We start from the raw sequence: 25,886 nt of genomic DNA, 5'->3' as shown, positions 1-25,886 counted from the left end.
ACAGAAGATATTCCCAAATGTTTATTTCAGAGATTTATGAAGAGTTGTGAGTGCCTAGTTGATGTTACAGCTCATTGTTGATGTTCATACTATGCATTGATGTTCATATTGCACAAGTTGTTCAAACCATTGTTCCTAAATCAAGCTGGAATTCAAAGGCCACAGATCAAGTATAAACTTTCTTCATTGACACCATATTTACATTATGTTTTTTAATTCATTCAAGTTTGTTTCAATTGGTGAGGTTCAATTTTAGATTGTGATTACCAGAGCCAACAGTTTACAACACTCAATTTGTATGAACCTGACACTTATGTTTATGAATGTTTGATAAAAGATAATTTTCTTGATTATGTATTTAGTAGTTTCAATGGATATTGTCTTAAAAACAACTAACTTTCAAATATATAGGTAGGTGTAACTATATGATTGTGATTTAAATTATGTAGTTAAAAACTGGATGGATTTGTTTTTATTTAGTTATGTGTATTGTAATGCTAAACAGCTCATGTCCTTAAAACCACATGAGATAAAGACAAAACAGTAAAAAGTGTATCAATATTTATGCTTATGTTGTTCTTAGCATACACTCGTGCAGCAAATCATAGGATTCACCAGGAGACACTTTTTATGAAATTTAAACAAGCCATTCTACTGACCACTTTTACAAATTGTAATTCACTGTAACCTATTTCTTTATGTAATAGAATAGAGCTAATACCAGTCCTAAAGATTTCATTAATTGACTGTGTTTAGTGTTAATACAAAGTCTGAAGACTTTTGAAGCCAGTATATAATAATTCATGTAGATATTTGTGAGAACAATTTTTTGTACTTTCCAGTCAATATACTTGTACAGTAGGTCACATGGACCACCACATAGATGTTTCTAATGAATGTCAATAGAACAAATAGTATGTATATCAGTTTTTAAACCACCCAGATATTTCTAATGAATGTCTATAGAACAAATTGCATTTATATTAGTCTATGCAAATATTTTAGCAGTATATATTTCTTTAATCTTTTGCACCTTTTTATCAAAATAATATTAGTTCCAATACATTTTTTAAGGTATAGTAATGCAGTTAGATAAAATTAAAAGTCTCAGGTAGTAATACACAATCTCTTCATGAAGTTCATCCTTATTATTGTAATTAATTACACATTGGAACTATTGTCTAGACCTACATTCCTAAAATCTTGCTTTCATTTCTACCCACTCCATAAATATAACAATGAAATTTTTAGTTTATGAATTCTAGTGGCTTATTACAACTTTATGCATATACTGCAAAGATCTGCCAACAGAAGATATTCAACTGAGTCTTTCACATTGCTCTGTTGGCCAACATTCCTTATTTTTCTAAACATTCTCAATTATCTGGGTAAAAAATAATTCATTTCTAACATGTCTATTTTTATAAACATTTTTACAAATATTTGATACTGTAAACATGAACAACTACTTCAAAGTTCCATTCTGAATGTTTGTCAAAAAGTGGGACATTTGTGTTCCAAGCTTAGAGCCTCAGTCATCTAGATGATCTTGATGGGAGTGTTGAGTACACATAGGCACCACTTGGGGAATGTGCTGGCCACACTGTATCTTCATTAAGTTATAGTCTGAGTGTAATGGTCAACATCATCTACCAAGAGAAACCAAATCCTGAAACATAACTTGATTGTGTTTGAAAAGAACAAAGTTGTTGATTCCTGCTTCTTGTCAAGACAAGAGTAAAAACATAAGACCTCTTGTGATCTGATGTTATTAGTACTTATGATAATTTCAAACTAAATAAAATTTTATTTTGTTTTGTCATTCCATTGTCATAAAACTTTAAATGTTTTTAAATATCTTTATTTTCCATTTCTTCAACCAAATGTTTATGTTATTGTAAATGATTTGAGAAACATTTTAGTGCTCAAGTATGCCTGCAATTCTTTTTTGGTTTGAAAAAGAGTCTTAATTTTATTCCACACACATCATTTAATGTAAAGCTTTACCTATGTTTGATTCCATGCATACATTTTTTGTTAAAACCTTAACTTCTTATATGTGAAGTCTTCTATTGTAGACATGATATCTGTGGTATATTGGGGTCATAATGTGATATGTTTATGTCATGGCTGTGTTGAAAAAATATTGCACTTTTGTATTTAAAATCTTTTAAGAAAAAAATTATTATTTATTGTTTTGCAATATTTGGGAGACTTCCCCACTCCCCCTGTTGTTTTCCCCTCTCCATGAGCTAAGGACAAAAGATGGAACTTGAATAGTTTCTTTGACCAAAAGAAGATGAGATTATACAAATGAACAAGTGCAGTTGGTGCTATTGAAACAGAACACTACCCCCCCCCCCCCCTTCTCTTCAACCTACTTATGTGTCAATGTGTAAGATTTAGAAAATGTCTTCCATTAGGTTTTATGTATGAATGTTATTTGACCTAGTTCAAACATTTTCATGGACAACTATTTATTACATTATTTATGATTGACATTAAAGGGAAACTCTGATGGTTTTTCAAATTTGAGTTATAAGACATATTTAAATTCAGCATAAATAGTTGTAATAGTAAACATTTTACCAATTTTTTATTTAAATGCTTAGAAACATTTATATTTAATAAATTAGACTGTTAATTCTTAACATCTAAAAAAAAAGCTTGGTTCTTTGAGATTTTGTCTTTAGGTTAGGCATAGGTCATTTCAACAATACTGAAAGGGAATCTAGATCTAACCAATTGTATTGCTTCATTTTTACAGTTGCTGTTAGGCTTAGTGAGGGCCTAGTCCTTAACTATGATAGTCACTGGTACAGTTATATAGATCTAAAAGCTTTAGGATAACCAACTCGAGAAAGAAAAGTTCATCCACACCCCTTTCTGTCCCAAAAATTAAATAGATCATCTGTCTTACTGATTCTAACAAATTGGGTAGTGTAAGACTAGCCTGGAACTTTAGTAGGTTATGTGTAGTCGGTCATGACAAGATGCTTTAGTGTTTGTTGTATGTTGAGTGAGCAGGTGAGAAAATACATTCTGACATGGTTAGTCAATCATGTAGATCTACTCATAAAACATATTTTATTCTCTACTTGCAAGATCTTGATTTAACTGCTATTTCTTTTAAGAAATTGTAAACTTTAGTGTCAATAAAACTACAAAAGTTAAGGTAGATACTTTTCTTAAGACATTCATCAAACGGAACAAAAATAAACATTAATAAATATATCCTTTTTTATTGTGCAACAATGTTAGTAACACACATCTTTCATAGCTATGTGGTGCCAAAGCGTATAATAGATACCATCATACCAGTTGGTACTACTAAAATTTAGGTCTATATCTACAATCATTTACACAAAGCATTACAGTAACTAACTATAGGGGAAAAAAGTATTTTCATCCACAACCCTCCCTGCTGAAAAAGTAAATAGGCTGCAAGTGCAGCTGATGTTAACAGCCTGGTCAGATACTCCTAGACTACACATTTAGGCCATTCTGATGTCACATAGAAACTCGTTACAAATCTGACCCTTTTGGATGCACATAAAAATTATGTCAGGAAAACATCTATTACAAAGTTATTATTGAAAATAAAATGAAAAGAATAAAATATTCCTTTGGAATTTAAAATACATTTCGAAAATTGTCAAAAAACCATTGAGTTTCCCTTTAAAGAAATGCTGATGATAGCTGTATTATTATGCTTTAACATGTTAAAAATTTGTTTCATAATTAATCAAACCTGATTGCATGTTTCTTTATACATTTTAAGGCTAGACCTATTGTTGATTTTTTTTTACCAAGTGCACTTAAGTTTAAAGAGCTGAAACACTCACTTATGGATGCAACAAAATGTTCTTAAGCATTCTCTGTAGTTTGACTATTACATGGACTCAGTATTAAACTTTATGAACTATTCAATGACAAGTGTCAGACTCTTTTAATGCTTACATTCTGCACTTAGTGTGACACTATGATATAGCAAAAACATTTTAGTCTTAGATTTATTTAAGTGCTTGGATTTGGAGTAAAATCTGTCACATGGCGTTTTTTAACAATATGCATTGAGTGTCCAATTAATAAAAACTTTTTATCATTTATGAAACCCAAACATATTTTCTAATTTGGTACAGATACTAAAATATTACTATGTCTTGGGAAATTAGTTATATACAAAGAATAACAGAGTAAAAGTCAATCATTAATGAAAAAGAAAAAAACAACAAACATTTGAATAAAATAGTTTTATTAAAATATTAAATATCTACTCTAGACATTGCATGCATTTGTATTTTAAATATGGCTGTAGTTTCACTTTGTTAATAAAACGGAATGACTTGTAACTAAATGACACATACAACAATAATAAAATACAAGTAGACTGAATATGAAGATTATATATTAACAAAACATATCATATGAAGTTGTTACTCACTCTATATAAATATTATAGTTTGTGTTGAAAAAAAGGAATGAAAACAAAGTAAATGTCCCTTTTTTTTTTCTTATCTATTGAACATGAACAGATAAAAGATAGAATAACAGATATAAACATTTTATCAGGCCTTGATCCCCCACTTTTTTTATGACCCCATTTTGTAACACTGAAGTTTGCTTAAGCATTATTGCAATTTAGAAAGGCTTTTAAATATGCATCAAAATTCTTGATGACTGGTTTGTGGGTTGAGCACCACTGATCCAAGTCCAAACTACAAGACAACTTATTCAAAGTGAACAATAAAAAGCTAAAAAAATTAACCCAAACCCTTGCTAGTAACACATAACATAATCAACTAAAAAAAAAGAAATACTGAGTAAAAAGTTGTGTATAAATCAACAATAACATAAAGAAAAACATTTACCAACAGAAATACTGAGAAAGACAAATGTAAGAACAATCTGATGTTGATGATACATAGATCTACATGGTCTGTGTGCAGAAACATAAATTTGGAAATTGATAAAATCCTTAAGCACATTCTAGTGGAAAAGACTCATTAAGAGTAATTTTTTTTTTCGTTTAATCTTGTGCATGCTATAGTCTTTAAAAATCATTGGAAATCAAGCTGATTCAGAAATATTTGAGTCACTCAAAAGTGACAACTAATAAAATAATTAATTGAAGTACATTCTAAACCCAAAGACACAGTAAAGGGAACTGCTAACAAGGAAAGATTCAGTTACATCAGTAAACAAGCCAACTGTTTCCTATCATCATATCTAGGATAACTCTAAATAAATATTGCCTTACAGGGTTACAAAAGGTTTCCCACAATGCATGATTTGTTTTTTTTTTTGTTAAATCTTTATAAATCAAATTACATATTTTTAAAGAGAATGTTTTGGATACTTTAAAAATGAAAAGTTTCAGATTCTGCTTATCTTGACATTTTGTCTAATGTGATTAGTGAAATTGAATTTAAAAAAAAAATAATTTCTACAAATTTTGTGACAGAGGGTCATGGGTTATCTCCTAAATTAATAATCAGTAGCTTACACTACATAACTTACACTATATAATAATTTATTCTACAATACCAAAAGTGGACAAGTTTTCTCTCTAGACAATAAAATATATTTCTCTCATGACTAGAGGCATGCCGCCTGTGCGTAGGAGGTAATCATCATCTTTTTGGAAGTAATGTCTGTATTATATAAGATAAGAGTGTTCAAATAGATTTTAGATCATCTGCTATAAAATACGTTTTGCTTTAATTTGATCCTGTTTTGAAAATAGTAACGGATAGCTAAATATTATAATTATTAACAAGTATATGACCCATTAGGTCAAAAACATTTTAAATATTATGTTTTAGACACTACATAATTTTTGTTTTGGTTGAATATCTTGATGAAAAAAAGTTTTGTATTTTAAGTAAATAATGTTTTGACAAAATTAATTTCTAAAACTCCAAATCATTAGCTATTGAATACCTTGAGTCAATTAAGATCATTAATTAAAGCTTTTTTTGTTTCAAACAAATCAGAACAATGTTCAATTAGTCAACATACATATTTATGAAAACAAAAAGACTTGGTTAGACTGCAATTTTTATTTTTACATTTTCACCAGAATAGAAGGTCTACTACATGCATCCTTTCTTTGTCAAACATTCATGTGTATTGTCATGTTGGTTCATTTGGAACAAAATTTTTGAAAAAATTCAGATCAAATTTTAGCATGAGGAATGCCCGACAGAAAAAAACAACAAACAATATTACAAAATTAATATCACAAATCTTAAGTTAATGTTCATATGTCTGTCTCTTGAGTCATTTACAATGCTATTGAAAGACTTGTTTCAATCAAATCACATACTAAAATGTATGAATTGATCATTACCAATAAACTTTTATACAATGTCTGCATTAAAAAACATAAAAGGTGAAGCCTCCAGTTTCATTTTCACAAACTATAAAGTAGGAAAACAAAAAAATGGTCAAATGGTATCACAATACATTCAAGAATACAATTACAATCATATACTTTTAAAAATATCAGCATTATCAAGCAACTAGGGATTGTCAGCTGGTGTCATGATTAAGATTATTACGTAGTCTCCCAAGCAGACATGCAACCAGGAATTCAATTACAATCACATAATAATAATAAAAATGGGCATTATCAACAAAACAATTGCCACCGAATGTACTATTTTGTTTTCTGATAATATAATTTATAAAAAATAATTAACTGAACATGAATGAAGTAAGAATTATGAAATGACGATAATTTAACAAAAAATAATTGTTAAAAAAAAATTTTTTTTTTATAAATTTAATCTCAAAAGAAGGACATAAACAGGTACTTGCCAATGCCACAAAAGAACAGGAAATAGAAATTGGTTATCTCGATTATTTACAAAAAAAATCTCATTTTGAAAAATATTAACATTGCACAAGCAAATGACAATTAAATTTTATTTCTTAACAAGGCCCCACAAACAATTAGTAACATTTAAAAAGCTGTTCATGATAAAATTATTACGATGATTAGTTCTAATTATGCTTACAATGTTTATATAGGTCACAGACATTGATGAACAAGCTTGACTAGATTGACCTAGGGACACGCGTAGGACGTAATCAATTTCTTTCTTGAAGTCAATGTAGCAACGTTTATAGGATTGAGATGGGGAAAAAAACTAAAGGAAAGGTCATTTGTGTCTGTGGCCCACGGTTAACGAGGGTGTCAAGTGGCCAACACAACGACTAACAGCATTTTCTTTCCTCCAACTGTCAGGTAACCATTCGAGCTGGGTGAATTCAGAGGTACCCTAAAGATCCTGAAATTTACAAAATCTCAGTCCTCAACAGGATTTGAACCCTGGACATCCGGTTCGGAAGCCAAGCGCTACCACTCAGACGGATGACCTTTACATCATCTACCCTTATAGATCGCAAGGTCTGAAAGGGGAACTTTACTTTTTTTTTTTCTAGAGAAAGAACTCTGTCCATTTGCTACCTTTCCCAGTACCAATGATGTTTCTGGTAGTCAACTTCTGGGTAAATATTTCAATATTATGAAGTAAAAGCATCAGATTAGAATCTTTACATTTTACATTAGAAGTTAGTTCTTGTTATTCATGGTCATTGATTAAAAAAACAATAATTACTCTACAAAGAGGCGGCCTTTGGGGTGGTGAGTGGGGCCCCGCGCCTGAGTGGGCCAGCGATGCTTTTGAATCATTAGTCACGTTTATTACAAGTCTCTAAATCAATAATAGAGGAAGGGGGACACAATCTGACACGTAGAGCAATTTCAAGACCTTACTTAATGTTGTCAAACGGCTTTGTAACAATAGTAAGACCCATTAGCGTTAAGTGGTACAGTCTAGGCTGACGGCTCCCGCTCCTGCGTATCATACTTGCCCCGGACCCCGCGTACTGCTAGGGCCGCCTTTCTAATTCTGTACATAACAGCAAACATTTGCTTTTTTTTTTTTCAGAAGTTGCATAGATTTTTTCGTAAACAAACAGTATCATAAACTTGAACAGAAATCAAATTTAGACAATACAATAGAAACATTAGCTTTTCAGTATAACGTGTAGGGAAGTGGGACACATTTGTTCTTATCTTACACTTTAATAATATATACAAAAAGAGAATAAGAACAAAATATAACTGGACCTTAGAGAGCATGAAGCAAGTCATTGGACTTCAGTACTTCTTGGATCATATTGTAAACTGGTTGTCCAGTCTCAACCACCTGCTGGACCAGCTCCATTACTCTGTCATAGTCATGCTTGCACATGACGTCAATCAGCTGTTTTTTGGTTGGTAGCATATACACTGCAAGGGCAGCCAGCTTACGAGTGAACCATCCGTGATGTTGGTATAGAGTTTCTATGTAAACTTCCCAGGCCAGTTTGGACATGAGTTCGTGCTCATCCCCTTCCCTAATTCGAATCATAAACGCCAAGATAAATTCGAGTGCCTGGTGAAGTCTGATCAAAGTTCGAGTCCCTGCAGCATGTGGGTGTTTCACAAGTGCAGTTTTGTTTTGAACTTCAAAAGCAACCATGGACTGCACGGTCTTATAGCTATTTCCATGTTGACTATTCAAATGGTATTCAATGGCCTTCATTTTTTTCTCTAAGTCCCTTGCCACAAAATTGAAAATCTGACCAGTCAATTTAAAAAAGCGACAAAGTTCATGGTAAGCTGACAAATATTCTAAAAGGATAACTTTCTGATCTTCAGAGATGCATTTTTTAAAGGAGTCGAGAACTATTTCCAAATTAAAATCATGCTTCTTGTCTTTATTGAAAGTTGCCATTTTGTATACAGCCAAAGTAATGTTAATGAAGCTTGTAAAAACTGAAAAAAAAACGGTAACATGAAAATGTAGGTCTATATCTATGTTGTGAGACATACATAAAATCATTGATAGATTTTTAAAAATGTGAAGACGGTTGTTTACACATCATATTGAATCTATTTATGAGTGTCTACTCTGTTCAAATTAAGATCATTGACTTGAGTACATGTATATTGCACTAATAGGTACATCTGGATATATGCATGCTAGGGAGTTCTGTCCAGGTCGATGAAGTTGGTCGAACTCTACTTGTAGCCCATTCATTACGAGTGGAACCGAGACTAATCGGTAGAGAAGGCCTCAACACTGACCTGCGTTTTTGGTTAAGTTCTTGTAAGAAGCAGGCGATGATTCAAGTCTCAGGAAGAAGATTACTAAGAATTTTAGTTGCCTTTGCTTATACCATTATTCTAGTTTTAGACACAGTAAATTGAGATGATCCAATACACTTGATTATATGGTAATAATTGTTAATGTGATATGGATTTTTTTTTTAGGGATGTATTAACGGCAATTTTTTTCAATATTGCAACATTGATTCAGTTTGGCTAGGGCAAGGACAGTTTGGTTCGATTCGTACCGACCAGTTTTATAATTCGGGTTCAGTACTGTTGCAAAAGCTAGGAGACTAAAAAAAAAAAATACCACGGAAGAAATACTAATGTAGAACTATATCCTACACTTATTAGTCGACCAGGTGAGTTGAAGACCTTAGTGCGAAACAATTACATGCTTAGATTCAAATAACCCCCCCAAAAAAAAAAATCAAAAATAAAAATAAATGTAAATCTTGTAATTTTTAATTAATAGTGTAAATTTATTTAAGAATATAGAGACGTCATATACACTATTGCTCTCTTACTTCACATAAGTCCAACACTATAAGAGACCAAATATTATAGTTAGGCCTATATGCCTATTATAGGCCTATACATAAGCCTATACATTTAGGCACTATATTTTAAAATTATAGTGATGTTAATATTGTCCACCATTGTGAAGAATTGTCATACACCTTAAAAATGAAATCTATACTGACAGGTGGAAGTATAATAGCTTAAAGTGTAGAATGTTATTTAAATTAAAGATTCACATTCTCTACTGTACTAGCTCGAGATGGCCTAATAGATATATAGGCCCTATTACAGAAAGCATGATCTATTTACTCTTTCATCTGAAGAGAAAAGGGTATAATCGGTATGTCTAAATCCAAATCTGTCTTACCTTTTATTGCCAATTCAGATGCATATCTAGATCTTGATATTTCTTTCCTTACATCCTTGTTCACTTGTCAAGATTTAAAACCCGAATGTCTTGTTTGGGAGATTGTCTGCAGAAAGTTTAAAGTTTTCTTAAAAATCCACACAAGCTTTAATTTTTTCCCAGAAATGTCAGATTGCGTTTATATTTTGTGGTTAAAATAGGCCTACGTCTATATTTAGTGGTTGAACTAGACCCACGACTATATTTTGTGGTTGAACTAAACCTACGTCTATATTTTGCTATTGAACAAAAGCTACGTCTATATTTTGTGGCTGATCTAGGCCATTTTAACCTACTTATGTTTGATGCGTTAATAGGGCTCAATCCTCTGAAGGATTACATTCTAACCTACTTATGTTTGATGCGTTAATAGGGCTCAATAATCCTCTGAAAGATTACATTCTAACCTACTTATATTTGATGCGTTAATAGGGCTCAATCCTCTGAAGGATTACATTCTAACCTACTTATGTTTGATGCGTTAATAGGGCTCAATCCTCTGAAGGATTACATTCTAACCTACTTATGTTTGATGCGTTAATAGGGCTCAATCCTCTGAAGGATTACATTCTAACCTACTTATGTTTGATTCGTTAATAGGGCTCAATCCTCTGAAGGATTACATTCTAACCTACTTATGTTTGATGCGTTAATAGGGCTCAATCCTCTGAAGGATTACATTCTAACCTACTTATGTTTGATGCGTTAATAGGGCTCAATCCTCTGAAGGATTACATTCTAACCTACTTATGTTTTGTTTTACATGTTTCGGTTGTTTCTTCAAATTTGAAGATTATTACAACCTAGCTCCAACCTCCCGCAAGATGGCGGGTAATAGAGGCGGTAGGGTTTGAACGAGACCATTGATCGACAGTCCAGAGCGCATACCACCCGACCAGGCAGCCATCTTTCGCGCTGAAGTAGCCTATCAGCTACCAAAGATATTTATTAATCTGAATTACAGACTTATACGATAACCCACACACTGATTGAAAAAAACACCACCATTAGCCTAGAAAACAGTGCATTAAATTGTTTACATTTTGTTTTATCTCGGCCTACCTTCAGAGTCTAGCCTACAACAATGTTTGGAAAGTGTTTTAAATAGAAGTAAACAAAGAGCTGAAAAGATTTCTCTGTCACTTCAAACCTTTATTCCTAGCTGATTGACACTTTAGATGTCATTAACTTCTGATAGTGAATTTTTAGACTCAGCAGTGGCGTAGCTATGGTGGGGGGAGAGGGGGGGGGAGAGATTTTGAAACCTCCCCCGTGCTCCACTTGAGAGGGGGGGGGGCTCCAAATGAGTGTTCCAAATTGTTTTTACATTAAATATTAGATATTACGCAAAATGCAGGGGCCCCCAAGAAAGTCAAGACCCCGGGCCCCAAAATGATGGTGAATTCCTAGCTACGCCCCTTAGGCTCAGGAGTACGCCTACTTACACATATAACGAGTAGGCCAAATATCACTAGCACACACGTAGGCCTATTACACCATACCTGGTCATTCCTAACTTTGTGACTGCTTGTTGACATAGTTGACATTGCCATCTGGCACGGCTAGACTGATTCCTGCAATGGTTATATTTAAAGTCTGTGCTAAAACGACACAATACATTATAAGCATGAATCGGGGAAAATCAATTACCATATTTATAGCACATACTATCGATTTAGATCTTTAAGATTGATAAAAAGAAATATAGGGTGTATACTCTATATGTACGTTTATAAAAATAACTTTCATCGGCGTAGCCAGGATATTTTGTTGACGGGGGTGGGTGAATTAAGGGTGCGTTTACATTTTTCTTTGCACACACACATACATATTGACGTAATAAATGATCAGTACAGTTAAATGTTTTTTGTTTCGGAGGTTAGTCTTTTGTATCCTAGACATGTAATCTATAGGCTCTTTTTGGAGTTAGTGGAATGACTGTAGATACACTCCCTTGCTAACTAGTGGGTCTGTTAGTTATCCTAGCTCGGAGCCCAGGCGCCGAGCGTTTTTTCCCCCTGTATTGAGTTCCATAAATGTATTTTCAGAGTGTCTACAGCGCTGTTCTTATAAGAAAAAAAAAATAGTAGGTCACAATATCTGGTCTGCTATACTGCATTGTGTTAATGAACCCCTGCGACTTGTAGAAGGTGACTGTAGTTTTACTTTAGTTTTTTTATTCAAGGGTAGAAGGGTATCATGGGCGTAGCAGGGGTTCAACCCCCCCCCCCCCCCATCCAAAATGACATCGGAATTTAGTGACTGATTTTTTGCTTTGATTTTGTTTATTTTAGTTGATATTTTAATACCAAACTATCACTTGCCACAGCGCAGCCAAGGGGGTTTTGGGTTTAAAACCCCTACCAGGGGGGTTTGCAGTCTATAAAACAAAACAAAAAAGAATAATGCAAACGACAATCCCCCAAATTCCAAGAGCATAGCTAAGGAAGATTTTGATTTTAAAACCCCCTCTGAAATCTACGATAAAAACCCAAATGGATTCTTTAGTTTTAACCCTCTTCAGCGGGGTTTGAAACTAAAAAAAAATAACTCTTCAATATAACAAAATTAAAAATTACTCAAAATGCTATGATTGTAGCCAAAGGGGATTTTGAGTTTAAACCCCTTCCAGCAGGGTTTGAAGCTAAAAACCACCTCTTCAATAAAAAAAAAGCAAATTACACACTCAAAAGTATATGAGCGTAACCAAGCTAAGGGAGATTTTGAGTTTAAACCCCCCTCCTCCAGAGGGCTTTTTAAAAAGTTTAAAACCCCTCCAGATGGTTTTGAGTTTAAATATCCCCATACAGAGTTTTGAGATTGAAAACCTCTCTCTTCAATTTTATTCTAAAGCAAACTACAGTCACCAAATTCTTTGAACGTAGCTAAAGGGGTTCTGAATTTAAAAAACAAAAATTCCACAGATTTTTTAGTTTAAACCCCCCAAAAAACTATTTTGACGATAAAACTTCCCATTTCAATATAAAATCTAAAACGAACTATAGTCACCTAATTCCAAGAGCGTAGCCAAGAGAGGTTACAAATTTCTACCAGTGGCTGGGCTCAATTAATAAAGTGCAGTGAATAGTCATCTGCCGAAAATGAAAAAGACTATATGTCGCTCAACACAGATGGCTCTGGCAAACTTTAGAAGGCAGTTATAAAGATCGGGTCTCAATCAAGGAAATCCTATGCAAAACTGGAAGTCGACTCCTTAGTAAGGTTGTGACAGAGCGTCGCTTGAGGTAGCTGGACATGTTCTGCGACAAAATGAATTACGCATAATAACAAATGGGATGACATCCTAGTACAACTTGGCGCCACACATTCATGAAAGTCCTCAGAGCAGGTGGGAAGAGGCCTCAGACATTACCAGTGACAGATTTTTGTGGAAGCAAAAACGACGCGGGAGGATCTAAGGCAGTAAGCATAGGATCCTAGGTTTTTTAAATAAAACTTTTAATAGCAGGATAATGCACTGTAGATACCTCAGAATATGCATTTTGTTTCAATACCGGACTTAGTGTTTGGAGGCGGGGCTCCGCCCCGCGCGAGGGGAGCTCACAGCGCTCCCCCAGACCCCCTTGCTAGCAGTGGCTGGAAGTGTACATTTTTTCACTAACTCCAGGAAGAACCTATTGTAGGGTACAATAAACGTCTTCCGAAAGAATGAAGGGTCAGAATTAATTAATTAATTAATTAATTAATTATATACACATACACACTCAAACTTACACACACACACACACACACATATATATATATATATAAGAAAAAATCCCCCAACTTCTCCCCCCCCCCCGAAAAAATCCTGGCTACGCCCATGAAGGGTATAATATTGTTTCAACTTTGAACCACATTCATGCTACGCCTATGAATACTTTAATACATAATTGATGAAATTTAAAAGGTGCACTAGGGTGCACTAACAAAAATGAATCATTTTCATGTCCTTAGTAGATGCAGGCTTTTTTTTTCTTTGACATTTCACCATTATGAGCCAAACAGTAATGAGACTGTAACCAGTAATGAGACTGTAACCAGTAATGACACTGTAACCAGTAATGAGACTGTAACCAGTAATGACACTGTAACCAGCAATGAGACTGTAACCAGTAATGACACTAACCAGTAATGAGACTGTAACCAGTAATGACACTGTAACCAGTAATGAGACTGTAACCAGTAATGACACTGTAACCAGTAATGAGACTGTAACCAGTAATGACACTGTAACCAGTAATGAGACTGTAACCAGTAATGACACTGTAATCAGTAATGATACTGTAACCAGTAATGAGACTGTAACCAGTAATGATACTGTAACCAGTAATGACACTGTAACCAGTAATGACACTGTAACCAGTAATGACACTGTAACCAGTCGCTTCACATTCAATGAAGCTAGAGATGATTTCCCTGAATCCGATTCACACATCAACTATTATTCTATGCCTCTGCATTTATTGTAGTCGAACTTTCGTTTTGTCACACAAACTCATCTATTGATGTATTATTTAGTTCTCATGTTGATGTATGCTAGACAGAACTAATAGAACTATGGTCTAGATATCATGCTCAGCGTCTCTCAAACTTTGTAACACAGTATGCTTAGTATATGTCAATTGTCAGAAGTTTAAAAATGCATCCAAAGGTTTGAGCTCCAGTCGCGTTATGAATTGACCGATGGAGGATAAAACTATATGTTTACCACTTCGCGATCTCTCCCCAGAAGAGAAAGCCAATTAACTATAGATAAACACTATCATCACATTTTGTCATGACACAGTAAAAGTGACCCAAAACAGAGAGAAGCTGGATTGGACGCACTTTGCAAATATCACCAACTAGCATCTCAAGGTGAGCATTGAAATGGAACCTTCACTGGAAAAGAAGCTCTTGCCGACGTGAACGAAGTTGTAATTAAATGGCAAAAGATTGCTGGCCTTTTTTCTTTCAAATCAAAACAGAATTATCATTTTGGAAATTTCAATTTATTTATTTCTATAATCATTTAAAAACAGTCGAAATATTGAGAAAAAAATTGAGTTGCATACATTCTAGAACATCGAAGTGATAATTCTAAGAGTGACTTGTATTGACTAATAGGCATCAGTTTCTAGGATCATTATTGTAGAACTTTTGAATTGATTAGATTCATTTGTTTTCTTTAAATCATACCCCCTGAGAAAAATACAAAATAATGAGTCTGCTGGTTGTACATTCAATTTCCCACCATTCAAATCAAGGCCAGCTTTACAAAAAGCTCTAAATAAAATACCACAGCCCTAAACGGAGTGACAGAGTTATCTACCGTGTTGTTCTTTAGTTGTCATATGAGTGTCCACAATGATTGCTGTCAGTTAAGCTTTGACTGAACAAGTAAATAAACAATCCCGCATGTAAACATAAAATGAATGAAAATGTTTCATCGCTATTATAATGAGGATGGCGACTTGGCCAGATCCTAAAAAAACACACGTTTATAAATTACTTTGTCTTTGGTTCTAGATCGACAACTTCATGTGTAGAACAAATGCGATAGAGTGAAACCATAGACATAAATAAATATAGACTGGAAGTAGGAAGTTATTTTTATTTGGGGGGAGTCAATATGTTTTATGTACTATATCTATGTGAAAAAAAATGGCGGCGATTGAGCTATAAATTCTAGGACTAACATTTCAGCCAATATATACCTTTGATCTTTAGTTTTGAAAAGTGCAAAACTGCCATATTCCCAATATTTTGTCTTTGTTTTACAATCATAGACATAGGCAAATATATATAGGTTTGTGATGTGGATCTACAAACTTATCTTTTCCCAAATATTTCCGATAATAATTTGTTCTTTATCGTCCAGTCTATATATATATATATATATGTCTATGAGTGAAACTCTAAAGCGAGATAAAACTTCCTTCTTTTTTATAAAAAATTATCAACTCACTCTGTCTATGGGCAAAAGTTTGTACAGGTTATTTCTTCCACTAAGGTGAAACAAATATTTATAATCACACAGATTTTGTTATTGTTAGTCTGGATCTATTACACATGTCATTACATGACTGATCCAAACTAATTGATACACTTAATATGAGCTTTTTTTTAAAAAAAAAAAAAGTTTTCTTTGTATTTTGCTTGTTCAAGACATTTGAATTACACTGTTAGGTTTCACCATGTAAACAAAAAAAACCTATACTGTTATCCAGTTAAAAGGTATACATATTTGAGCCTGTACAAGTCTAGAGAAAGTCTTATCTATAAGACAAATTACAGAATTGAATTTATTTGATTACTTGAGTTTAATTTGAAGTGCTTCTATAAAAAAAATGAGACCCATCTAGTCTAGTAATTTTTTTTTTTTTTTTTTTTCACGCCCTCATCATTTCCTATACATCACCGATGATTTGAGTGAGTTATATATTTAAAATGTCTCCAACGTCTCAGAAAAAAAAAGCATGTCTTCAAACAGATTTATTATTATTAGTCTAGATCTATTACAAATTAACTTACATGGCTGATCCATACTAATAGATATAACTACACTTAATATAAGCTTTGTTGGTTTAAAAAGTATTTATACATGTTTCTTGTTTTATATTGTTATCTTACAGGTAGACGTTATGGGAAATAGAAAAATGTATCCATTTCCTTGAGTCTAATTTGTCGTTACCTTTTGGTTCGATGAAATATTGAATTGAATTATGTCCTTCGTATAGCTTTCAGTGTTTCAATAATGGAAAGTCTCGCAAGGGTTTTCAAAAGTTATTACAAAGCTCTGTCTGTCTGCGTGTCTGTCTGGTAAAATGGTTTTACACGTTAATTCTCCCACACCCATTCTCAGATCACGCCGAAATATTAGAAAAAAAAATGTGGTGGTATAAGTTGAAGTAATTTTTTACTTTGTAGAGAAAAAAGTTTGAAACTAAGAAAGATAACTATAAAACTTTCTATTTTCATAAGCACTTCGCTGGCACAATCGTTAGTGTATATGTCTAAGGAGGCTTTAGCCCTAGTGTTCAAATTCAGGCCTTTCAACCTTTTATTTTACAAATGCATTTGAAAAGCGATCTCGGTAATATTCACACAGATACTCCCTTAATCTCCCCCCCCCCCTTTTTCTCAACTGGTCCAGTGATAGGATCACTATTAAAACTGAATGTCAAATGCGCAAGAAAAAATACCAGATACTGAAGTTCTTCAAAGAGCGGGTCTGCAAAGCATCCACACAATCCTGATGCAGTCCTAGCTGCGATGGGCAGGACACATCTGCAGAATGGAAGACCACCGCATCCCTTAACGACTCCTGTGTGGCCAATTAAGAGAAGGAAAGCGCTCGCGAGGCGGTTAAAGAAAACACTTCAGGGACACCCTCAAAGCTTCTCTGAAGGCGTTCAGCATAGACCCAGCCACCTGGGAGACAGATGCACATGACAGAGCATCATGGCGTCGCGCTGTGAAAACTGGCGCACAGGCTGCTGAGGAAAGAGAACAGCGCTGGCAGAAGAAAAATGCCAGAGAAGAAAAGCAAGACAAACGACACTAGCTTTGATATTTAAAGATTTTGTTTAATGTAAGAAATGCTATATATAGTTGTGTTTCAAAGATAGGGGAGATAATCCAATATGAGTACGCAATTTAGACAGACTTATTTCTTTGATTACCTTTGTCTCTGCACGGCTCTGTCGAAATCTTGATTAATTATTGATTTGACAGCACATTATAATTAACACTCTAATTAACATTGAATAATACAAACAAAATGCATTTCCTAAGCATAATGAATCATGTAGGCCTAAATGACAAAAATTCGGTGGACTTAAGACAGAATTGTATGCAGTGTTTCTTGCAACAACAGGCAAAGGGAAAGGAGACATTTTGTGTTCGGTAATAGTTCCACCCTAACCCTGTCATGCCTACTTCTAGTGTGAACAAGACACCTTCTAGCCAATGAAATTTGAGCTACACTACGTAATCAGATGACTGTTTCTATTTACAACTATTTTCACGATTACCCCCCCCCCCCAGTAGTTTTGGACAATGACACTTGTCCATCAGCTTCTCACCGAGGCCAAACTTTCTCACAACTCAGTTCTATTAGAAGCGAGGACGTTCTTGCACGTGTTTCTCTCACATTTGATCTGGAGAGTTAGAGTTGTCATTCGTTGTGCCTTCAATCGTTGCCCTGATTATAGTGTGATAAATTACATGTTAAATAACACAATATTATTTTATTTACCTGATTTAAGTTTTGTTGAAATTTTGAGAAACAAATTTCTAGTTGTCAACTAATTGATCTGCGAGACATTAGAAGCATGATGTCCAAATGGTTATTTTTGACCTGCGTACTCACACTGTATTCTGGTAAGATTTTCCATTTGTTAAAGGAATTCTTAATTACGTTTTTTAAGGGCTTCATATTTTGTAATGTAGGTCTGAAGTTGAAGTAAACTTAGAGAAACTTAGAGAACGGAACAAAAGGAGTTTTATCATATGTCGCCAGAAAACAAAGAGTATACTATTGGTTCTGTCAAAACTCTAAAATAGATACAAGGTTGGCAATTACTTCTTTTAAAAACAAATATTTTAGATAGATGTATTGATATATTTAACCAAACTATTTTGTTTCCCAAATGAAGAGACTCAACAATGTATTATTTATTGAGTCATGCGTCTTTTTCTTACAAATTGTTCAGGAACAAGGTAATTTGTTCTATTTTCTGCATTGTTGCCCATTTCCAGTGGAAAGTTGGACAATGAATGCTAAGGATGAGAGAATAATTCAAACCTCTGAGAGTAAATGCTACATAAAAATGCTTGCTGGGTATCAGATACCAGGAAAAGAAACCAAATAAGTTCGTCTACAAGTCAACATTCTGGATGGCAGACAAGAGGGAACCGTCCATTTTGTGCAGCGACAAAATCTGAGCTAGTTTGGTCCTATTGTAAGACATGACTCACTGTTTAAAGTCATCCTTCAAGGTACAGTGGTGGGAGCACGAAGAAAGGGTTGATATCCTGCTAAGAACAGCTGCTGACCGGGTATAGTGGAAGGATTTGTTTATGCAAACTGTGACAGCCCCCTTACGACAAAAGTCAAGGGACAGGTGAGATGAAGAGAGGTCAAGTTTGGCCCCTAGCAACAATTCAAATGATAGGGAAACATGGTTTAGTGGTGGGACATGTCCCACAAAAGCGCGTGAGACTGAGAGCACATGAAGCCCCCTGACCGGAACTTCCCCCGTTGGAGACTGTCCAAGACTGGTCAATTTATAAGAGCACAGTGCAGAACGTGTCTTAGTCTCGTTAGTTTGTAGTTTGCACGGTTCACGCCCAACTTACAGTGGTGCCCCCGCTGACGGTAGTAAGAGGTAATCGCGTCTCATTATTTTCGGCTGTGCGAGACTTGCTTCGCTTCGCTTCGACATGTCTGGGGTTGTGAGAAGTCACATGATCTTGATGGAAACATAAGTGCATTGCGATAACCGCAGGGTTTTGGCTCGTGGTTTTTCAAGGGGGGATTGAGTCTCTGAAGATCTTACCTATATGGAGCTTGGTGACCATGAAATGTTTTCGCTTATATACATGTAGCTAGGGTGCGGGAGGAGGAGGGAGAATTTTAAAATCCCCCCGGACCCCACATGAGGATGGCTTCCAAATAAGTGTTTTTTACATTAAAAATTTAATATTACGCAAAATGCAGGGGCCCCCAAAGAGGTCAAGCCCCCCCCCCCCCGGGCCCCTAGATGATGGAAAATTCCTAGCTACGCCCCTGTTTATTGGACTAATGGGTACTTACGTATATTTAAAAGCTTTGGATGCCTAAACAGTCAATGAAATGTAGAATCCCCCTCCTCCAATCTCAAATAAATGCTTCGCTCATTCATCTGTTCTCCTACTAGTCGCCGGCTCTTTCAATCTACGACTAGTCAAGCAACAGCCTGACAAAAACTAAACCAAAAAGAGAGTTACCACAAACAGTTACTGGGCTCCATACAAAATGTAACTATGAGAATTCAAGCAACTGCCTTGAGAAAAACTAAAGCAAACTAGTCAGCGGCATCTGAAGTTCATACCAAAACATTTAACTGTCAACTTTTAGGTACTGATTTCACTCCCTAGTCGGTTTAGCCTTTTAAGCAGCAAATATTTTGTTTGTTTAACGGTATATGATTTCTATGAATCTACTCGTCATTTTTTCCGGGCTCTAATAACTCGATCCAACAGTCCCTACCTACTGTCTTGACTCACACAGTTGGTGTTGGCCATGTAGTTGTCATTTTTTTTAAGGCCCCCGAAAGGGGAAAAGACGCTATTAGTTTTGTGCGAAATGTCTGTCCGTCTGTCCGTCCGTCCCGTTTAAATCTCGTAAACTAGAAGAGATATTGAAAATCCGACTTCACAATATTTTAGACCATTCAAAATTCTGATGCAACGGCTACTTTTTTTTCCTGAAAGCGAAAATTTTCATTTTTAAAATCAATTATGCAAGCTGTTTTTAATAAGAAAAAGCTAATTAGTATGCATTATATGTTAGACCTAATTTAAGACGAATATTACTCTTATAAACATCATTTTCGTAAACAATTTTTATACAGCGGAAATTATTATTTTTTTTTTTCAGGATTCGAATATGAGATTGAGCCTTTTCAAAACAATTAACTTATTTAGTTCGAACCGAGGGTCCCGGGTTCGAATCCTGGTGAAGACTGGGATTTTCAACTTCTGAGTCTACCCAGCTCTAATGGGTACCTGACATTAGTTGGGGAAAAGCAAAGGCGGTTGGTCGTTGTGCTGGCTACATGACACCCTCGTTAACCGTAGGCCACAAAAACAGATGAACTTTACATCATCTGCCCTATAGACCACAAACTAGTTAGGCCAGGTTCACATCTAACTTTACATTCCCTTTCAGGTATCCTTTAATCTGCGGGACGGTTGGGGCACTACACAAGATCTGTTAACCTTCTTTCTCCATTTTTATCTCTCATTTGTCTTTGATATAATTTCATTTGGATGTTCTTTCTGAAATTGTTGAAGCCTACCTGGGTGGACCACTGGTCGTGCGGTTTGCGCGCTGGACTGTCGTTTGGATTTATCGACGATCGAAGGTTCAAACCCTGCCTGCTCCCATCCCCCGTCGTCCTGCGGGAGGTTTGGACTAGGAAGTAAACTATCTTCAACTCTGAAGGATTATCCGAATTATGTAAAACATTTTACTTCTGGGGCCGATTTTGAGTTTGTGTTTCCACACAAACTGTCTTTTGTAACCTTGTTTATCTTTAATAAAGTGATTTCCTACAAAGTCTTAATAAACTTTTGTTCTTCTATAGAATCGACTGTAGCACTGTCTGACAACCATCAATGTACCGAAGCAATGGATTGTTTGGTTCCAATGAAATCATTTCCATTATTTGACAATGCTGCCTACTTCCGTTTTGATGAGCTGCAAAAGGTTTGCATGTAAGTATAACAAATTCATTAGTTCGGCCCAACAAATACATTAGTTCGACCCAACAAATTCATTAGTTCGGCCAAACAAATTCATTAGTTCGGCCCAACAAATTCATCAGTTCGGCACAACAAATTCATTAGTTTGACCCAACAAATTCATCAGTTCGGCACAACAAATTCATTAGTTCGGCCCAACAAATTCATCAGTTCGGCCCAACAAATTCATCAGTTCGGCCCAACAAATTCATCAGTTCGGCACAACAAATTCATTAGTTCGGTCCATTGTATACTTAATTACCAGTCCAGATATATAATTTATTACTGACCAGGTTTTGTTTTTTAAATTAGGCAGGTAACAAAAAATGATAGAATACACTTAAGTAATAGATTTGAATTGAAAGTTGAAATACGTACAGAAAATAATACACACTACATAAGTCTAATTGAAATTCGACATTCTTTGGCAAAAGAATATATTACTTGATTTTTTGAAGTAAATATTTAAAAATAGAACTGACTTTAAACTTAAAATTTCGAAAGTAATTGTCGCATATAGCGCCCTAATATGTCAAAATATCGGTAATTTGTTGTTCCGAATGCCAAAAGAGTGAAGTCTCATTTAGTGTAATTTTCTGTTCTCGTACATTCGATTCACTGTTTTTCTCGCGTCATTAAATTATATAGGTGATATTTATATTTCATTAAATTCATAATTTATAAATATAAGAGATGTATTTACTATAATACTTTTTTTTTCAAAGATGTGCACCATAAATACGATTTTATTTTTGAGCAGGTTGAAAACATCCACTGAAAGCTGTACTGACAGATCCCTTAAGAAGCCTTGCAACGATGCTAAGTCAATGAATGAAATAAAAGAACTGTTGGCAGACATGAATGTTGTTTGTTCCGACGACTTCAAGAATGGTTTGTATCTTCAAGAATGGTTTGTAGTCTACAATAGAAACAGGCAAAAGAAAAAAAAAATACTTAAAAAAACATCATTCATTGGCCTCCTTCAGTCGTAGAACGAATATGGTTCATCTCGCACACTTCCTCTTGTGGCTGTGGAGACCTATTTTGGAGAGACACTCCCGTCCACATATATCGCAGGTTAAGGTGGCTTTTGCTTCGGCCATTTTTCGCATTGTCCGTTTTTCTTCCAGGGCTGAAGCCCATGTTCTTTCGCTGTCCATAGCTTTCTTTGTCACTGTCTCTCTCCATCAAAACAACAACCAAGCTTATCTAAAGGAAACAACCACTAATTACTGCCATTTATCTCAAGATGGCAGGGTTAAGCTCCCTTTCTGATATATAAAACAAATCTGATTGATTCGTGTATTGTCATTGAAAATGAATAATTATGCAAACTTTCAAGTTGATCCAAGATTGGGGAGTGGGAGAAAAAAAACGTAAGGGGATTCAATACATCAACATCTCTCATTAAGTAGCATTTATTTCCCTTATTGCGATATCAAACAAAACAATTAATTATCAACAATTATTTAATTAACCGGTTAATCTTTTGATTGCTTCATGTTTTGTTAGGTGCAATGAAAAATTGTGCAAAGTTTCAACTTGATCTGAGAATGGGAAGTGGGAGAAAATAAATGTTCAAACATTTACCCTGACAGAGAGAGAAAGAGAGAGAGAGAAAGAGAGAGAGAGAGAGAGAGTTGAAATCAGCTTTGAAAAAAGCTTTAAGGCCGAAGATATATTCGTATATTAGTTAGAACAAGAGGCATACATTTGAGAACCTAAGAAAATCTACCATTGAAGAAAGGCACCGACAACAACTAAAACGTAATTCCACCCCGTCAGACGACTTTGTCTGCGTTTTGAATTGCTTACTATTAAGTTGAAATTTCCATTCAATGCTTCCCCCCCCCCCCCCTGACTTGAAATGCAATTGAAATTCAAAGCACTAAAAGTTTCACAAAGAAAGCGACCGGAAACTGTTTAGGGAATACGACATCTAGTAGCAGCCCACAGGTCAAAGGTCAAATCAACACAAGTCTTGTGAGCATTGGTTTTTCCCCCTTCGAATTGTAGTACTTGAGGTTTAGTTTTTCTAATTATAATACGAATACGATTACAAATAAGAAAACGAATACCAATAAGAATAAGACCAAATAAGAATTGCCAGAAAAAAAAAATACAATTTCATTTTTCTATATCTATCTATTCGCAGTCATTCGCAGTGGCTCCAGCAATGCCTGTTACTACGACCAGTCGTTGATAAACAGAACAGTTTCTGATTACAAATCGTGCAGGACAACTTTAACCACTGGTCTCAACAAGCCTGGAGTTGACATCTGTAGGTTAGTCTCACCATGGGGGGCTGTCTTAGAGAAGTATCGCCTCTAAGTATCGTCAGGTAGTCCTATCCACTGCAGTTAGTAGTTGGCTTAATTTTGTATTTCCACTCAGCACACTACTATCAGCTATGGCTCCAAGTAGCTGAAACATGCGCTGGGGTCACACAGCGGTACCGGAAATCAGCAAAAAAGAAAACGTCAAATATATCAGAAACCAACCAAACAAACATATATATATTTTAGAAACCAGCCCAAAAAAGCTATATATTTAAGAAATCCTCACAAAATGCATGTTGGTTTACCTAGGATGTTTTTTAAGTGAAACACTTTCAGTTAATTTGTTCGTTTCTATTTTGTTAATATTGTAATTTGTACAACTCTCAGGGAATAGAAATTGATTTATTTCATTCTATTTGCAGTATATACAATGATTACTCTAGTTGCACAGCCTCTGTCATATATAACAGCTGTGGTGCAAAGCTAGGCACCTTGGAAAAGTCCAGAGTAGAAACGAAAATGTCCACTTTTGTGCAAGGGATTCCTGGTTGTGTTCTGAATGCCAAAATACAAGAATATAGTAAGATTGACATAGAAGAAAAAAAGCAAATGTCATTAAAATAATAAATAAAAATAATTTTAATATTTTTCATTAGTTGAACTCAAAAAAAGAGAGTAAAGCTTAATTTAATTCTATATCTTGCTGGCAGCTCATCTACTGCGGTAAACGTAATAAAGATCAATACATATGTTACCGGCAAAGTGCAAAATGTCATTCTACAGAGCATCTGGCGTTTTTAAGGCAAATTACGAGATGATTTTCCATTTTCGACTTTACCTAGACATTCTAGACATTCTATAGAATGATTAGATCTAAGTCAGGCAACCTTATTTAGAAAGATAGTTATAAATTATTAATAAAATATAAATAAATAAGACAAATCGAAGAATACTCACATTGTATTTAGAACTATTTTCTAAGGCGTTTAGTGTGTGTGTGTGTGGCACATAAATGATATTATTAATTGAATTTTCTGGCAAAATTCTATGTCTGGGAGGGGAAGGGTTACAAAGCGGGCCATACCAATGAGATGTTACACATACTACAATTAAAGTGTTTAGGGGCGGGGAGGAGGGTTAGAGAAAAGTATTACAGAGTTCTACTGGCCAGAAGCGAGTATGTTTGGCATGGCGATTTGAAGAGGGCCGTTTTAATTAAAAACGTAACACATTCTAGATTAAACTGGCAAAAAAAGGAGGGGGGGGGGGTATTAAAAGGTTGGCTGTTTTAGTGAAAGTGCAAAAAAAAAAATAATAAGGGTGGGGGTACGACCAAATTCTTATGTGAGCATTTGCAGGATGAAATAAGCAAAAAGAGTCCAAGCTAAAAAGTATCATAGATCCTATCAAATATTTCGACTAAGAACTGAAACCCAGAAGGGAAGCATATGAGGTAGGTAAGACTAGGATTATTGGTAACGGAGGAGACAAGTGATACTCGAATTTACGGGCTTGTCAAAGGAATGTATGGAGAGCGTTTCGCTTTGTATTATTTTATTTGTATAAGCAAGTAAAAAAAGGGAGAGGTTCAGTATAAACAACTGAAGAATATGTAGCCTGGGAACATATCAACGGGCTGTAACTGAGGGTAATGCTAGTTCTAAAATATTGTTCCTTAGTTTCTTCTTAATTAAATACACATATAAAAATCAATACAATGATGTTCTAAATCAGTTGTCTTAATTAACTTATCATTATTTATCTATTATTTGTATTTTTTATCTGCTAACATATTGCACTCTACCGGTAACATATATATCTATTATGTTCCTAGAGTTTCCAGGACTAATGGAAAAGGACAACAGGCGCTGCCATGAGATGTTGGGCTGTGTTGATATCGTCAAGCGGTTTCCACTTTTCAATAGTGCCGCTTATGTCCGAACTGGAGACATTGACACGATTTGTGCGTAAGTTATATTTTGGTGTTTCTAAAATAATGTTAGTTCGTGTATCAGATGGA

The 25,886-nt window shown here is 34.8% G+C and overlaps 3 protein-coding genes across 12 annotated transcripts in view; 2 read left to right on the top strand and 1 right to left on the bottom strand.

Moving 5' to 3' along the window:
* The window catches only part of LOC106061682 (FYN-binding protein 1-like), a 51,341-nt gene extending 47,411 nt beyond the window's left edge, over nucleotides 1-3,930 (top strand). For all 5 annotated transcript variants that reach the window (XM_056030014.1, XM_056030015.1, XM_056030013.1 and 2 more), the window contains one exon: nucleotides 31-3,930. In XM_056030014.1, the coding sequence (XP_055885989.1) occupies nucleotides 31-50 (20 nt within the window). In that variant the 3' untranslated portion in view covers nucleotides 51-3,930. The remainder of the gene's footprint in view (nucleotides 1-30) is intronic.
* Nucleotides 3,219-11,724, bottom strand: LOC106061727 (ceramide-1-phosphate transfer protein-like). 3 transcript variants are annotated; one of them, XM_056030033.1, is made up of 3 exons: nucleotides 11,597-11,724; nucleotides 10,056-10,161; nucleotides 3,219-8,830 (listed from the first exon to the last, which is right to left on the bottom strand). In XM_056030033.1, exon 3 carries the CDS (start codon nucleotides 8,787-8,789, stop codon nucleotides 8,142-8,144), a length of 648 nt encoding a protein of 215 aa, XP_055886008.1. In that variant the 5' UTR covers nucleotides 8,790-8,830; nucleotides 10,056-10,161; nucleotides 11,597-11,724; the 3' UTR covers nucleotides 3,219-8,141. The 3 variants fall into 3 exon arrangements, with proteins under 3 accessions (XP_055886008.1, XP_013075386.2, XP_055886009.1); XM_013219932.2 differs by lacking the exon at nucleotides 11,597-11,724 and adding an exon at nucleotides 11,157-11,289; XM_056030034.1 differs by lacking the exon at nucleotides 11,597-11,724 and adding an exon at nucleotides 11,135-11,273.
* LOC106053600 (uncharacterized) overlaps nucleotides 9,179-25,886 on the top strand; it is a 28,227-nt gene continuing 11,519 nt past the window's right edge. For 2 of the 4 annotated variants that reach the window (XM_056030020.1, XM_056030017.1), the window contains exons 1-6: nucleotides 18,150-18,461; nucleotides 21,431-21,560; nucleotides 22,348-22,478; nucleotides 23,743-23,872; nucleotides 24,289-24,446; nucleotides 25,701-25,833. In XM_056030020.1, coding sequence (XP_055885995.1) covers nucleotides 18,413-18,461; nucleotides 21,431-21,560; nucleotides 22,348-22,478; nucleotides 23,743-23,872; nucleotides 24,289-24,446; nucleotides 25,701-25,833 — 731 coding nt within the window. In that variant the 5' untranslated portion in view covers nucleotides 18,150-18,412. Of the gene's footprint in view, nucleotides 9,529-18,149; nucleotides 18,462-18,530; nucleotides 18,652-21,430; nucleotides 21,561-22,347; nucleotides 22,479-23,742; nucleotides 23,873-24,288; nucleotides 24,447-25,700; nucleotides 25,834-25,886 lie in introns of those variants that run through there. The other 2 variants (XM_056030018.1, XM_056030021.1) reach the window with 2 other exon arrangements.

The sequence above is a fragment of the Biomphalaria glabrata genome, chromosome 5, assembly GCF_947242115.1.
Source record: "Biomphalaria glabrata chromosome 5, xgBioGlab47.1, whole genome shotgun sequence".
In the NCBI taxonomy this organism is placed as follows: Eukaryota; Metazoa; Mollusca; class Gastropoda; family Planorbidae; genus Biomphalaria; species Biomphalaria glabrata.
Note: the sequence above shows the minus strand (reverse complement) of the source record. Positions and strands in the feature narration are given on the sequence as shown.